Source organism: Phocoena phocoena, chromosome 20, assembly GCF_963924675.1.
Source record: "Phocoena phocoena chromosome 20, mPhoPho1.1, whole genome shotgun sequence".
In the NCBI taxonomy this organism is placed as follows: Eukaryota; Metazoa; Chordata; class Mammalia; order Artiodactyla; family Phocoenidae; genus Phocoena; species Phocoena phocoena.
This window is the reverse complement of record NC_089238.1, coordinates 26209631-26225963: the sequence shown is the minus strand read 5'-3', so window position 1 is coordinate 26225963 and position 16333 is coordinate 26209631. Positions and strand designations below refer to the sequence as shown.

Below are 16333 nucleotides of genomic sequence, written 5' to 3'. Positions count from 1 at the left end.
AAAAGAGAAATGTATTTTCATGTTGCGCATGACAGAAAAGATGGGACTGGTTTGGGGCAGAGGCGTGATCCCACTGCAAAGGTGTGAAAGATAACTCCAGAAAGGACAGCTAAGCTTTCTAGGTTGGGACATAAAAACACAACAGCTGGGAAGGTCGCGCAGTCCGCTGAAATCCCTTGTAACACATTACAATCAGTTAAGGGCAAAATAAAATCAGATACTAAGAGGTAGCAGCTGTTTATCTTCTCGGAGATTTCAAGGGTCTCTGGAAGCCGGGCCAGGGAAGGGTGTTCTCCTGGAAGAGACTGGGATGGGGCAGAGCTCTGGCCGAGGGCTTGCCCGGGGCTGGGAAGCGTGTGGAATGGCCTGCGTGGACACCGCAGCTCCGGAGCCCCAGGGAGCCTCTGCCACTACAGGCCACTTCCAAACCCAGAGTCATTTCTTGGGTAAGTTATGCAGTCCCCACGACATATAAATAAAAGTTTAGTTCTGTGTTTCCATATATCTTCTACATGGAGGCTAGCTGAATATTAGTGGAGTAACAATAATTATTAATAAACAATAATCGTCATAATAACAATAATTAATAGAATAATAATGCCTTGGGGGCAGGGGGAGGGGGTCCTTCATATGGTGGGGCAAGGGCGGGGGCGGGGCTCTAGGTCTGGTAGAAGTGGTGGTAATGGTGGTGGTGTTCGTGGTGGTGGTGATGCTCGTGTCTCTGGACCGCCTGGCCGGCCTGGCTCTCGTACACCACCACCGCGGGCAGCTCCCTGACGTGGCCCCGCCCCACGACGGTGCCGCCCACGGCTAGGGGCGCCTGCAGGCCCCGGCACCCCTGATGGCTCTCCTTGGCACGGTGCTTGTGCTTCTTGTGCCCGAGGGGCGCCAGAGTGGGGAGGAGGGCCGGGCTGGCGGCCAGGTGGGCGGATGGGGACACCGCGGGGACAGCAGGTCCCATGGGGGGTTTGCTTCTTGCCCCTCTGGCCACGTGGCCCACACCCACGCTCTTGCCCTGGGCCTTGGGGGACCTCACAAAGTGCTTGCTCCCGTCCTGGGTACCACCCCGGAGCCGCTGCTGGACCTCCGAGACCTTGGCGAATGGGGCGTCAAGAAAGTGGAAGAAGCCAGGGTCCACGCCTGGGGGCTTTCGGTGTGGGACGTGGATGGCTTCTGGCTCGTGGGAGCGAGATCGAGCGGGGTTGGAGGTGCGGGGTGGCAGTTCTGACTTCTGAGCCACTGACGGGGAGCCTAGGAACCAATTCAACAAATGTTTAATGAGCACCTACTGTGTGCTGGTGTCACACGGTGCCCTGGAAACCACTCCGCCCCCGGTTCTCCCAGGCTGATAGAGGCAGCTGCTCCTTATCAGAGCTAACCCGATGCCCCGACGCCCCGCCCACTGCTCCTCCCTCTGCCTTGGAGGAAACTTTTCTGGAATGGAACTTTGCCATCTGCTAAGTGGGAAAAACTGTTTCTGTGTTAGGTCTTTAAAAATAATTAATTCTCCTTCTGAGAGCTTGGAAAGAGAGGAGACAGGGACATTGTTAAAACTGCCTAAGGTCACTGGAGCACAAAGGAAATCTACAAGCATGTTCCTTAACTTATAGAGGTAACTCAGAGAGGAATTAAACATGGGGCGGGGGCGGGGGGAAGGGGAGAAGGGCGTTGTGGGGAGTGAAATTAAGTGGACTGTGTCTTCATCTATCTTAGCAAGAGCTGAGATGTCAAGGGCTGATAAAGACAGAGCCCTGGGCTTCCCTGCTGGTGCAGTGGTTGAGAGTCCGCCTGCCGATGCAGGGGACACGGGTTCGTGCCCGGTCCGGGAAGATCCCACACGCCGCGGAGCGGCTGGGCCCGTGAGCCATGGCCACTGAGCCTGCGCGTCCGGAGCCTGTGCTCCGCAATGGGAGACGCCACAACAGTGAGAGGCCCGCTTACCGCAAAAAAAAAAAAAAAGAGCACTGTTTTGCTTAACGAAGCCCAGGGTCCTCACTGGACGAGGGGTGGGTCGGGGTGCAGCACCGAACTGTTGTTTTCATTGAATTATAAACCCTCGGATACTACTTGATTTTGTTCAACTTTGTGCATGTTTTACTTTAATGTCTTAAATGTTTTGAATGCCATCTCCTCCAAGAAGACTCTACACTCTGTCCAGTAAAAGCTAGGCCTTCCCCCAGCCCAAGCGAACACACATTCCCCCACCAGCCCACCTGCCCGCCCCGCCACGCCCTGCCCTGGCCGCCCTTACTGGTGAAGGAGCGCCCTTACCAGGCCCGAACTGGGACGTGTAGTTTTCTATCCCAGCGAGATCTAAGTAGTGGTTTCTCCTCTCAATGTTCTCATCCACGCAATGGTGGTAGCAGCCGGACTGCTCCAGACGGCTGTCACCCTGGAACCTATCAGGGAAGGCAAGCGAGAGGGTGGGCCCTGGCCTCGCAGTGGGAGTGGTCCCACGAGCTCCTGGGAAGCCACCAGGACAAACCCTTCTGGATCCTCTGTTAATTTCTGTCTGGGTCTTGGGAGCAGGGGCGGGAGGGAGTGAGCACGTCGGCGCTCTGTCCCTCCTCTTCCTCCCCTGCCTGGCCTCCCTGGGCCTTCCGGGAGGACGGGTTAGGGACCATGCTTTGAACAGGCCCAAAGCAAAGGAGAAGGTAACTGGTCAAAACTTAAGGATGCTCCAGAGCCAGGCTTCAAACCATGTGTTCCTAACATCCACCTGGCTCCCCACGGGGTGGGGAGAACAGAAGCCCCCAAGCCACTGGAGTTGAGGCTGGAACACTCCATAACCTGCCCAAAGCTCAGAATGGGCCTTCCCGGTGTGGTGTGAGGTGCAGGGAGGGGCGGGCGGGGGAGAGAGGTGACCTTTCTCCCACTGCGGGATTCTGGGCTCCCTGCCTCTCCCCTTCAAGGGCCTCTGTGATCTGCCCACACTAGCTTGCCTGCTCCCCCAGGGCAGCCCCCCACATCTGTAGCCAGCCTGGGCACCCCCAATTCCTAGCCCTCTCCCCACGCCATGCTGTGTCCCCGCCTGGACCACCTTCTCTCTTTCCCCTATTTGCTTCTCAAATCCCAGTCATTACCTCTCCATGTTCACAGTAGATACTGTCCCACATTACTGTTACTTTATATTACTGTTTACTCAGCACTTTGCTTTACCCAGTCTCTCTCCTTTCTTCCCTTCCTCTCCTCACTTCCTTCCTTGCAGTTAAATAACAACAGGTGAAAGATGAATTGCAGCTTTACAACCCCTTATCCACAATTCTGAAATCCAAAACACGTGAAAACAAAGATCTTCCATAACCCATTTGGCAGCCAAGCTTGCTCTAAACAGATGCGAAGGTAGCTATAGTCTTTCTCTCACTTAGCATGAATATTTATATGTGTCCCTGCAGAAATATCTATGTGCTAAATCCTGGGGTGCTGTGCAGATCCCAGATAGAAATACACTGGGAGCACCTTTCTAAAACTCAACAAATGCCAAATTCCAGAACAAATCTGGCCCAAAGCATTTTGGATGAAGCAACGTGGACCTCCATTTAGCTCTTTGGGCAACTGAGTTTGATTTGCGAACCTGACCTCTGAAATCACTGCCCACCCCCCTATGCCCTGCCCCCGAGGAGAATGTAGACTGCAGCCTCCTGCCTGGAATCCCTTAGAGGTAGGTCCACAGCTGGGGCTCAATCCGTGCTCAGAGGCACTGGGTCGGCTCTGCCCGCGCCCGCCCTACCTGAGAAGGGCCCGCTGCTTCTTCTCCCAGCTTCGCAGCTCCTCGGCGGGCTTGGTCTCTGCTCTGGGCCTGGTGCTCTGCAGGTCTGAGTCCAACCAGAGAAACAGCCCGGTGAGCAGCCTGTTCCTGCACCCGTGGGCCTCCCGGCCCCACCCAGGCTGCCTAGCACACAGCCCTTGAAACTGGCCCACAGCAGCTTCGCAATGGTTCTGCGGGGAGGGTTCTCGCGGCTTCCTGCCCTGCCTGATGCCTCCCCCGGACTCACCTCCTCCCCAGACTCCTTAGCTGCCTTCGAGGCCCCGCCCACCTGCGCTCCCCATCACAGAAGCCTTTACTGCGGCTGCTGGCCACGCCCAGGCCCACCTCCAGCGCTTTGCTTATGCAGGGCCTTCCATCTGGAATTCCTTCCCTATCCAACCTTCAAGGACCCACTCAAATCCCACCTGTCCACAGAGCAGCTCGCAGGAAAGGCCCCAGGACTCCCTCCCACTCCTCCCAGGTGGGGCTCTGACCCTCCCTGAGAGCTGGGAGTGGACCGACTCCCGTGGCCAGCGTGGCCCTCCAGCCCTCACCGGGATGATTGAGAAGGACGGTCTTCTTGCTCTGGCTCCCATCGGGGGCCACGGTGAGCTTCACCCGCAGCGTCTTGCTCGACGTCGGGGAGTGGTTGACGGAGGAATCGACCACCTCGTAGATGGTGTGCAGCAGGCTGGTGATGTCCTGGATGGCAAGGGAAGCAGAGACCCACGTGCGTTTAAAACAAAGGAATCGGAGGGCCTCGGAATCTGAAAGGCCGAAACCTCCCTGGTTCCCCCAAAGCCCAGCCTCAGGCAAACACTAGGATGTCAGGGGTTCACAGGAAGGGGAAGCAAGAGTGAGGGAGAGGGAGAGTGAATGACCTGAGTGCACAGGAAGGGCCGTGGGCAGCGGGGTTCAGGGACACCGGGGAGCTTGGAGGGACCGTGGAAGCTGCTTCAGAATACCCTCATCCCAGAGGGGGGCCTCCTGCCCTGCTGGCGGGAATGTGAATTGACGCAACCACTATGGAGAACAGCATGGAGGTGCCTTGAGAAACTACACATAGAGCTACCCTACGACCCAGCAGTGCCACTCCTGGGCATATGCCCTGAGAACACCATAATTCAAAAAGAGTCATGTACCCCAATGTTCACTGCAGCTCTATTTACAATAGCCAGGACACGGAAGCCACCTAAGTATCCATTGAGAGATGAATGGATAAAGAAGATGTGGCACACATATACAATGGGATAAGAGAAATGAAATTGAGTTATTTGCAGTGAGGTGGATGGACCCAGAGACTGTCATACAGAGTGAAGTAAGACAGAAAGGGAAAAACAAATACCATATGCTAACACATATATATGGAATCTAAAAAAAAAAAAGGTCATGAAGAACCTAGGGGTAGGACAGGAATAAAGACACAGGTGTAGAGAATGGACTTGAGGACACGGGGAAGGGGAAGGGTAAGCTGGAACAAAGTGAGAGAGTTGCACTGACATATATACACTACCAAATATAAAATAGCTAGTGGGAAGCAGCTGCATAGCACAGGGAGATCAGCTCGGTGCTTTGCGACCACCTAGAAAGGTGGGATAAGGAGGGTGGGAGGGAGACGCAAGAGGGAGGGGATATGGGGATATATGTATGCATATAGCTGATTCACTTTGTTATACAGCAGGAACTAACACGACACTGTAAAGCAATTATACTCCAATAAAGATGTTAAAAAAAAAAAAAATACCATCATCCCTCAGGGGTAGAAAATTGCCCCAGGGATGCTATGGGTGGAGAGTTGCACCAGGGACGCTACATCCCCCAGACTTCCAGGCTGTACTGAAAAGCCTAAGCCATCTCCCAGGCACCAGAGAAAGCTCTTATGCTGGGCACTAACAGGTAAACTTGGAGGAGGGCCTCAGATACTGCGGGCGTGGGCGTCAACAGCATCTACTTCTGGTCTGATGAGCACCTCCTGCATGAAAAATGGAAAAGTGGATGCGTCCACAAAGATAAACTATTCTGTGAGAACTTGACCAAATCTCATCTTCTCTCTGGGCCTCAGCTACCCCCTTAACCAGAACAGTGCTCTCCAATCCTGATCGGGTGACGGAGGGGGAAGCAGGTTCCCCTCACTAGGTCTCCCTTTGTACCGGGCATCTGCTAAGGTCCTTGGTCTGAGGGGAGGCCTCCCACTTTGAATGATGTTGGAAAACTCTGGAAAAGGTATCTGCCCTCTATAGGTCAGGCTCACAGATGGTCGATTATCTGCCCAGAGACTCTTCATGAACACAGACAGACTCAGCCCCCTTTTGCCCCCTCACCCATAAGCCCTTGGGCAGAGGTGACACCAAGCACTGCCATGGCCATGCGGGTAGGTGGATGGATGACCAGGAATGCTGGGGCCAACTGGGGTACTGTTCCCACCCACAGGAGGCGGCAGCCACCCAGCTCAACTGATTTGTAATGTGGCAGTGCAGGCTGAGGGTCATTCCAGAGAAGCCAGAAACCCAGAATCTCTTGTTAAATCTTCAGAATCTTTGATACTGGCAACTAGGTAATTTTTTTCAACTCATTCCCCTCTGCCCCCAGCCACAGGCAGCCCCCATTTTATTTCTGTCTCTATGAATTTGACTACCTCTAGGAACCTCATAGATAACCTCTAGGAATCACACAGCATTTGTTTTTTTGTAACTGGCTTCTTTCACGTAGCGTAATGCCCTCGAGGTTCATCCGTGTTGTAGCATGTGTCAGAATTTCCTTCCTTTTTAAGGCTAAATAATATTCCATTGTATGGATATGTCACATTTTGCCTATCCATTCACCCATCAGTGGACACTTGGGTTGCTTCCACCTTTTGGCTGTTGTGAATAATGCTGCTATGAACATGGCTGTATAAGTATCTCTTAAGGAATCTGCCTTCACTTCCTTGGGGTATACTCCCAGAAGTGGAATTTCTGGGTCAGATGGTAATTCTATATTTAATTTTTTGAGGAACCTCCGTACTATTTTCCATAGTGGTTGAACAAATTTATAATCCCATCAACAGTGCACAAGGGTTCTGTTTTCTCCACATCCTCACCAGCACTCGTTATTTTTTTGTCCTTTCGATAACAGCTATTCTGACAGTGTGAGGTACTATCTCATTGTGGTTTTGATCTGCATTTCCCTGATAATTAGTGATGTTGAGCATCTTTTCATGTGCTTATTGCCTATCTGTGTGTCTTCTTTGGAGAAATATCTAGTTAGTCTTTGCCCATTTTTTTTTTTTTTTTTTTTTTTTTTTGTGGTACGCAGGCCTCTCACTGTTGTGGAGCACAGGCTCCGGACACGCAGGCTCAGAGGCCATGGCTCACGGGCCCAGCTGCTCCACGGCATGTGGGATCTTCCCGGACCGGGGCACGAACCCATGTCCCCTGCATCGGCAGGTGAACTCTCAACCGCTGCGCCACCAGGGAAGCCCCTGCCCATTTTTTAATCGAGTTGTTTGTTTTGTTGTTGAGTTGTAGGAGCTCTTTATATATTCTAGACATTGATCCCTTCTCAGACACATGATTTGCAGATATTTTCTCCTATTCCATAGGTTGCCTTTCACTCTGCTGATTGTGTCCTTTGATGCAGAAGTTTTTAATTTTGATGTAGTCCAATTCATCTATTTTTGCTTTTGTTGCCTGTGCTGGGCCAGAACATCTGAGGGCTAGCCTGGGACGGTGGGGCTGCCAGTCTGAGACTTGGGCTCCAGCTACTCACTTGCTGGCTCCCTGGGGATCCCAGCTCTTCTGGCAAGGCCCACGGAGGACCCCTCTTCCCCCTTCTCTTTCCCTTGAGCTGCTCTGCACCACCATGACTGCCCACTCTTTCTCATCATCTTAGGAAGCCTGTGAAGGAGGTGTCATTATTTTACAGGTGAGGAAAGTGAGGTCCACCAACGTCATCACCTAAGCATCATATACCAGGCTTGGGGCCCTGGTGTGTGATCCCCGAGCGTTCCAGCTGATTCGGGGTCTAGGAACATGTGTGCTTTGTCTATCCCAGCTGGAAAATCAGCCCTGTTGACCGCACAGGGTCCGGAACGGAGAGGAGTAGGTGCCTGTAAATACTGTACAAGTGAACACCTGAAGGATGAACAGGTTTTTTCTTCCGAGTTGGGAAGCTGTAGGCTGTGGTTGTGGGGAGGCGGAAGCGCGTCTGCCCCAGCACAGAGGAACATGCATGCTGATGGCCAGAGCGTGTGTAGGGGAACCGTACTTATAGCCAGATTTGAGGAGTGGCTTTGGGGCTAAAAATAGACCCAAAGAAACACCAGGCTGGGTCTTCCCTGGACTGGAAGCCAACCTCCTTGCTGCTAGGCAGGAGAAAGAAACCAGTGAAGGCTCACCCCAGGGGCCGAGCTGGGGCACCCTCCTTGGAAAGCCTCACTTCCTTTCTATTCATCTTGTTAGCAAGGGGTAAAGGAAAGCAGAATGCAGTGTCTGCCTGCAAGGTTTCTGTAAGGTCTCCGAGGTGGGGGACAAACCCTTTTACAGTCAGCTCCTGAGGCTCCCTCGGCCTCTTCTGAGCTAGAAAGGAAGAGGACGGCTACCAGAGGCCGCGTCGTCTGGGCCACCTCACGTGTTAGAAGAGGGGAGAGGCCACCACACCTCTGAGAAGCCCAGCCTGGCTGCCCCCTATTGCCACCCCAATTCAGTTCTGTTACGCAGGCTTCAAGCCTGTAATGTGTTCCCCTGTGAAGATAATGACTCCATTCCCTAACAGGTGGGGGCAGGGGGGTGGGAAACAGGGGCTCCTCGCTATGGAAAAACAATAACCCCCAACAAAAAGCATCACAGCTGGAGGGCACTTGGGGGTCTCACCTAAACCATCCCTCATCTCCCCAGGGTCCCAAACCAGGAAGGGTCTCCACTGCTTCCCAAACACCTAGGTCCCTCTGGGGGCTTTGCCTCCCTAGAATCCATTCTCTGTTCCCCTAATAACAGCACCTTGATTTTATTTTGTAAGCCAAATCCACCTCGCCCCATTTTCAGTCTTTGTGACTCACGGGTCAAATAACTTTCCCCTGACTCCAGAATGAGCACATCGACCCAGAGTTGGCCATTAAAAGCATCACAAACTTATGGCAAAAATGACTGGTTCAGGAGCAGACATGTGACTCAATCAAAGCCAGTCAGATTCGGTTCTGGAACTCCAGCTGACATTCTGAATTTGGGAGGGTTGCAAAGAGCATGGGATATAGACTGAAACTATCAGCTGTTATCTCGCTACTGCCAAGCGGAGAGCAGGCCTGATAATAAAGGAACACAGAGGAAAGAGAACCGTGAAGAACAGCTAGTCCTGAAGACCTTGAGCCTCTGGATCCAGCCATGCCTGAAGTCAGTGCCTGTGGACTGAAGTTTCAGTTACATGAGCCAACATAGTCCTCTTTTTTTTTTTCTTACTGTAGTTTGTGCTGGGATTCTGTCACTGATTCCCCAAAGAGTCCTGAATGATTAAAATTCACTCACAGCTTCTTCCTCCGACCTGTTCTAACAACCCCCAAACCACAGCCTGCGGAAGAGGTGGGCTTTTTTCACCCAGGTCTCCCCTCTGGCAGCTTTTCCTGCACTGTCTACAGAGAAGAAAATACTGAGCCCTGAACTGGGACAGGGAGATAAGAGAGCAAAGCTTCAATTCTCCCTGGGAACACCCTGAGGCCCTCACGTGTTGGGCGAGAGGTGGGCGTGGGGCCAGCCATGCTCATCTCAGACCTCTCTCTATGCAGATCTGTTACAGGTAGCGCACCTGAACACCAGGGCCTCCTGGGGAGGGAGAGGATGTCAGAGAGAAACAGGACAGAAGAGGCAATAAGGAGGCAGAAGGGATGATACCAAGACCCAGGCATAAGAGAGGCAGCAACAGTCGGCAATAATTCAGATCAGATCACTCGCCAGCTTAAAGCAGCCCTCCCCTGGCTTCCCGTAACACCTGGAATCAGAGTCAGGATGCTGGCTGGAGCCTGAGAAGCCCTGCGCGAGCTGTCCTGCCGGCTCCCGGCTGCAGCCCTGTCTCTCTGGATAAGCAGCCACCGCACCAGTCTCCCCTGGTTCCTTAAATGCCCTGAGCGCCCTCACTCTCCCCGGCCCATGGCTCTGCCCAGCTCAGCGCCCACGTCACCCCCTCCAAGAGGCTTCCCTGGACACTCCTGCCCATCTCGCTCATACCACTCTGTTTATTTCCGTCACTGAACACGTCACAGCTTACGATGACCCTGTGACTGTTCGGGCTCTGCTTCCCTCAGCGGACTGCTGGAGCTACACGGCTAGAAACTGCGTCTGTGCTGTTGCCCACTGTGCACCCAGTACACAGGAGATGCACCCAGCAGGTGCGCCATGCGCGGACTCAGGTATGTAGAGAGGGCGCGAGGAACCGAGGGAGGAAAGAGATGTGGGGAGATTTGAGATTTGAGGGAGAGAGAGACACAGGCATGTAGGCGGAGGGGAGGGGGAGGAGGAACGGGCCTGTGAACTGAGCCGCTGGCCGGGCCCTTGGAGCTGCTCGTTCCTGCATCAGTGGGGGTAGGCGCTGCCTGGCCTCTGTCTGTCCAGCCCACCCCAGCTCCTGGGCAGACTGGCCGAGGTGGGAAGGGGCCTGGGGTGATCTCAGAGCTCCAGGACCAGAGAGAGAAGGAGGCAGGACAGGACTCTGTTGGGGCCCAGGGTCCTCCTCTAGGGAGGCCTGGGCTCAGCGCCTGCCTCTTGCCCCTTCTGCAGCAGGAACGGTGCCTCGGCCAAGAGCAGCCCGGCAGCCCTTCCCCTCCCCATTCACAGGTCTCCGTGAAGCTCCCAGCAGCCTCGCTCCTGCCCTCCCCACCTACCCTTAGGAGAAGGGGAAGGGACAGCAGTGGCCGGCTCATCGTGGGCCTGCGCCCGAGGGCGTGGCCTGGCGGGAGGCCAGGCGGGTGCACTCACCTCACGGGTGACCTTGCCATTGTTGTCAAAGTCGTACAGAGTGAAGGTCCACTCCTGCCGGCTGTCCTCCTCCACAGACACGTCACACTGCAGCTCCTGGACACAAACAGACAACAGACGAACGTGGTTGATCACGCGGAGGCTGGAACACCCATAGGCCACGTCATGGGGCTGCCACCTCCCCCTGTCCTCCCCAGACTCTGTGTGAAGAAGAGCGTGATGACTACTGAGCCCACACACCACAACTACCGAAGCCCGCGAGCCACAACTACTGAGCCCACGTGCCACAACTACTGAAGCCCGCGCACCATAACTACTGAAGCCCACGCGCCATAACTACTGAAGGCTGCGCGCCTAGAGCCCGTGCTCCGCAACAAGAGAAGCCACCGCAATGAGAAGCCCACGCACCACAACGAAGAGTAGCCCCCGCTCGCCGCAACCAGAGAAAAGCCCGTGCACAGCAACGAAGACCCAATTCAGCCAAAAAATTTTTAAAAAATAATAAATTTATTAAATAAATAAATACATTTATTAAAAAAAAAAAAAAAGAGCGTGATGACCAAGACGTGACGGGCCCGGGAGAGAGGCCAAGCCGGGCAGGGGAGCGTGGGTCTGGGGAGAGGTGTCTGCCAGGTGCAGACAGTCTCTGGGTCTTCAAAGGCCAAGGACACACAAGGGGGCCTCTGGGAGGAGGCTCTGTGGCCTCAAGAAGAATGCACTTGGACCCAGGGCTAGACGCTACTGGAAGATGCAGGGGTGACTCAGGGAGCCGTGACGGGACTCCCAGGGTGGCCACCTGACCTGGAAGGTAGGACAGGAGGGGCATTAAGAGTTAAAGAGTCTGCCCCAGGTGCCAGCCCAGGCTTGGCCCTCCGCAGCTGCGTGACCTTGGACATGGCCCTGCTCTTCTCTGTGCCTCAGTTTCCCCTCACATAAATTATGGAAAATGATGGTATCGACCTCAGAAGGTTGTTGGGAGCATTAACTGCTCTGTCCCACGTCCCCTCGGCCCCCTCCACATTCCCCTGTAGCTGCGGTGGGCAGTCTCCGACCTCCCACCTCAGGCGCCCGGCTTCCCTGTCCGAAGGCAGCCCCAAGCAGTCAACCTGAACAGGGAGGGGCCAGGCCGGGGGACACACCTGAGTACATTCGGAGTTGCTCTCCGAGGGGCCCCAACGGACAGAGCCGAGCTGCCCGTGACCCGCCCATCAACCCCCCCGTCACGGGCGCCCCTGCTTCCCTGCTACCCCCTGGGATCACCTCCCAAGTCCTGTCTCAGGGTCGGCTTTAGGAGGACTGGAAACCAGTGTGTATGCCTCTTGGCACAGAGAAAAGCCTAATTAATGGTAGTAGCTGCGATTGTGTTTGCTGGAATGGTTAATATAGTGATGATGTCATCGTCACTCCCACAACCCGAGGTGTCCGACCACAGGGACTTGGAGCTGGGAAGCGGGGGCTCTGTCACTGGCGGCACGTACGCGGGGGCCGGCGGAACCCCAGACAAAGAGATCCGGAAAGGATGGCCGTTTGGGGAAAGAGAATCCAAAAACGGCCTTTGAGAGCCACAGTTCTATGAAAACAAGCAACGACACCCCCAGACCATCCTCGGCCCAACTCTCCTTCTGCATGAGAATTGGCTCAGCCCCCAGAGAGCGGAGGTGCCCGGCCTCCCAAGGCTGGTGGGAGTGAGCCCCAGCACGGCATCCCTGCCCCTGGCTTCCACAGCTCAAGCCGGCTCCCTCCAGCAGTTCTTGGGCAGCCCCCGCTGAGTTCAAAGTCGGCCTTCCCTCAGTTGTGACACGCCTGTCTGATACCTGCCAAGTGCCCACTCTGCTCTCTGAGGCACCGTGTCGTGCAACACAGCAATCGGCCCACACACATGCCTGTACACGGGTGCGTGCTTGCGAGCACACACACACGGACACGTATACGTATGCATATACACTCCCACGCATACACACACATACTCACACGTACATACATATACACGTGCACACACACATTCATACGCACATGCACGCACACCTACACGCGCGCGCGCGCGCACACACACACACACACACACACACGGTGTTTACCTGCTTCCCTCTCCCAGCCCCTCCACTTGGCTCCAAAGACAGCTCGGGTTAGAAGTTCAGAAACACGGGTTAAGTAACTACCCCCACCTCCCGTGACCTCTGTCACGTGCACCTTCCTGTCCCCCCAGCCCCGGACCTCTCAGGTGAGTCTTCCTCTGGGACCATGGATGAGTCACAGGCAACAGCCGGCCCCACTCCGGAAGCGGACCCACTTGGGCTTCCTGGGAAGACGTCTGGGTCTGGGCCTTCCCTCTGCCTCTGGGCTTGGCATTGGCTTTGCCGAGCACCCCCAGAAGACCTGCAGGGACCCGGGGTCGGGGAGCTCAGGACGAAGCTTAGCACCCACAGCTCCTCAACTAGATGCCACCTGACCCCTGAGCTCCCGCATCCAGGACCCTCAGCGACCTGTCTTACCCACACCCCTGCATCATCCCCCCGACTCCCTGCACGATGCAGCTTGCTGTCCCGCACAGCCCGCCGGCCCTGCCAAGCCTCCAGGACTCTGCCGTGCTCTTCCCTCCACCAGAAGTGTCCTCCTGAGACCAAAGGCTACCCCCCGTGCGTCACCTCTCCCAACCCGTGCTCCTATGCCCAGAGGCTCAGCATCGACACTCGCCCCCTCCAACCTCTGCCTGCAGCCACGGCTCCCTCCTCCGGGCACTGCATCGAGTGTCTGGACTGCCAAAATGCCCATCACCCCGCAGCCCTCCGGCCTCACTTAGGTGACCTCCCTGTCCCCCTCCATGCTCCCAGATCCCCACCACGTCACCAACTGTGCAGTTACTGGGCCCAGGTCACTCATCTGTCCCCCTTGCCATGCTGTGCTCCATGAGAGCAGGAACCATGTCCAGTTCACTGCCGGGTTCCCTGGTACCCGCAGTTGTCAATCAACACTGGTTGGAAGGAGGAAAGGAAGTACTCATTCTGAATTGAACACCCTTTTAAGCACTTGAGATGCATGCTTCCGACATCCCAATAAGATAGATATCGCCATTTCACGGCGTGGGGGGCGCAAGTGAGGCAGCGGCAGAGCTGGGAACTGTCCCCCACCTGCTGGCCCCAGAGCTATGCCCTAGTGATCTCATGAAGGGAACAGAGGAGGAAGGAGGTGAGGGTGAAAGGAGGGCGGGGAGGAGCCGGTAAGCTCCCTGAGGGCAGGTCTAGGTCTTGCTCTCAGCACCTGGCCCTGTGCTTGGTACACAGAAGGAGCTTCATATTCCATTCGGGGAGGCAGGACAGACAGACTGTGGGCTCTGGGCGCGCATGTCCCCTTTGGTGTTGACCACCTGAGTCCCAGACAGAGTCAGGGACCTGCTGAAGGTCTCCTGGTCGTCCACACCCCACCTGGGAGTCCCCACATGCTCCCCAGAACAGCCTTGGGAGCTAGAAGCAAAGATTTCTTTCACCAATGAGGAAGCTGAGGCCCAGAGAAGAGGGTGGTCACCCAGGCAGTAACAGCAGCACCAGGGCCAGGGTGCCGTCTCCCCTGTTCACTCTCCTGTCCTTCCCCCAGGCCACCAGGCCACAGCCCAGGGGCATCCTCTGGCCACCACTCCATGTTGAGAGGGGCCCCAAGCTGAGAAGGGAGGGCAGAGGGGAGTCCCCAGGGCCTGAGCTGAGCTGGGGCGGCCCCAGAGGTAGCAGTAGAAACCTCTCCCAGAGGGCGGCTATTCACCTAGGAGGGGAGGGGCCTTCAAATCTGGATGGGCCTCAGCTTCCCTCCTCGAAAAGCAGCACCGAGAAGAGAAAACATCTCCATCCAGGGCCCAGCACCAGGAAAGGAAACTTACTTCGAATTTCAGCTGCTTCTTGGAGCCCGGGCAGGATTCGCCTGTCTTGTCCATCCTCTTCTCATCTCCACTGGCCAGCCCGTCCGTCTTCTCGGGAGGCAGGGCCACTGCAGGGAGAGGCGAGGAAGAAAGCGTGAGGAGGTGGGTCCCGAGCCTCCCAAGCCCAGGTGCCGGGCTGCGGGGCCACCAGCTCCCTGTGGCTTTGTCCCGAGGATGTCCTCGCCATGGCGTGGGGCCCATTCTGCCCTGCCGGTTTGCTGCAGTCCAACTGCTCTGTCCTCTGGCCCCGTTAATGCCCAGGGCTGCCCCAGGGGAGACCCTCTTCCCAGGGTGCCTCTCTGCCCGCTGCTCAGGTCACCCCAGTGGGCCTCTCAGGCCTCTGTTCTCTGCATTCTGAGGCCACCCAGGGCAGTGCTGGGCCAAAGGGCAAGTGAATGAAGGCAGACAGGTGCTTTTGGAGCCCCCAGGGGGCGCTCTGGACCACAGCCACTTTCTGCAGTCTCTGCCTTCCAGGAGGACATCGTGGTGTCCTCGAAGATGCCACCTGCCTGGGCACACTGGTGGGTGGTCAGGAAGAGGGACAGAAAAGGGGAGTGATAGAAATGGAGTTCACTGGGGTAGGCGAGGGGCATATACACGAGCACACACACGCACACAGACACGCAGGCAGGCACACCATGGTATCTTCAGGAGCCGGCTCACCCCGGGCCTTTCATTCTGCCTCTGCTCACCTAGAGGGTCCTCCCTCTGCCAAAGGTATTGAGCAGAGGGTTCTATGGTCCTTGTGCGTCCTCCCAGGAGCAGTGGGAAGGTGGGCATGAAAGCCCGGGGCCTGTGGACACCGTTTTCCCGTGAATACCCCTAACAGGTGCCAGGAGAACAGTGCAGGGGAGCAGCCATCATCTCTGAGCTAGGACCCAGCCCACGAGGTTCCCTCAGATCTTGAAAGTCCCGCAAGACCCCTTCAGCCCCTTCTGTCTCTGCCTGATAAAGGGGACTCAAGTTTGCTCAAAAATGTGCTTTCCAAAACAGCCTCACTGCTCCTCTCTTTAGATTCCCTCAGCTGCCCTGGGGCAGTGATTCTGTTGTCCTGTTTTACAGGGGAGCAAATGGAGCCTGGCTCCCACCTGAGGAACTGTCCCCTTATGCCTGACTCAGGGTGGCCCAGGAGGGCCATGTAAGGAGCTGAGATGACTGGGCAGTGGCCCCAACCATGGGTGGACTTTCTTGGGAAGTCAGGAGCCTGGAGAAATGCAGCCACCAGGCCAGGAAACTAGGTGGGGGGTTTTGCCTCCCCCCCCCCCCGACCTGTCCTTACACCGCACTCACACACCTTTGCATACCAGGACCCAGGAGTGGCTGCTGGGGAAGTTCCCCAGCCCTCCCGCTCCACTTCCGCCCCGTGGACCCAGCAGCTATCCAAAGCACTTCCCGTGGGGCCCCGCACAGCTTGGTGGCCTCCGTGCATGAAGACGAGGCAGTGACCTCACACAGTGCTGACTACACCGTTCAGGGGCTCACTCGGTCCTCACAGCGACCCTGTGAGGCAGCTACTGCTATCAGCTCCACTTTCCAGATGGGAAAACTGAGGCACAGAGAGGCTAAGTGCTTTGCTACTAACTGACGGGGCTGGGATTTGAACCCAAGCGACCTGGCTCATGCTCTCGACCACTCCAGGCCATTCCCGGCTTGGTTCAGGAGACTTGGTGCCAGCCCAGGGACAGGTTAGTCTCTGCTTGGGTTCTGACCCTCCCGACGCCGTGTGTGGCCCTGGCC

At 55.9% G+C, this 16333-nt stretch overlaps 1 protein-coding gene across 1 annotated transcript in view; it reads right to left on the bottom strand.

The window, feature by feature from the left end:
* Positions 1-658: 658 nt before the first annotated feature.
* NKD1 (NKD inhibitor of WNT signaling pathway 1) overlaps positions 659-16333 on the bottom strand; it is an 84428-nt gene continuing 68753 nt past the window's right edge. Inside the window, exons 5-10 of the mRNA XM_065899311.1 lie at positions 14558-14664; positions 10690-10785; positions 4303-4450; positions 3731-3815; positions 2272-2399; positions 659-1251 (exon numbers count right to left, since the gene is read on the bottom strand). Of these exons, the coding sequence (XP_065755383.1) occupies positions 659-1251; positions 2272-2399; positions 3731-3815; positions 4303-4450; positions 10690-10785; positions 14558-14664 (1157 nt within the window). The remainder of the gene's footprint in view (positions 1252-2271; positions 2400-3730; positions 3816-4302; positions 4451-10689; positions 10786-14557; positions 14665-16333) is intronic.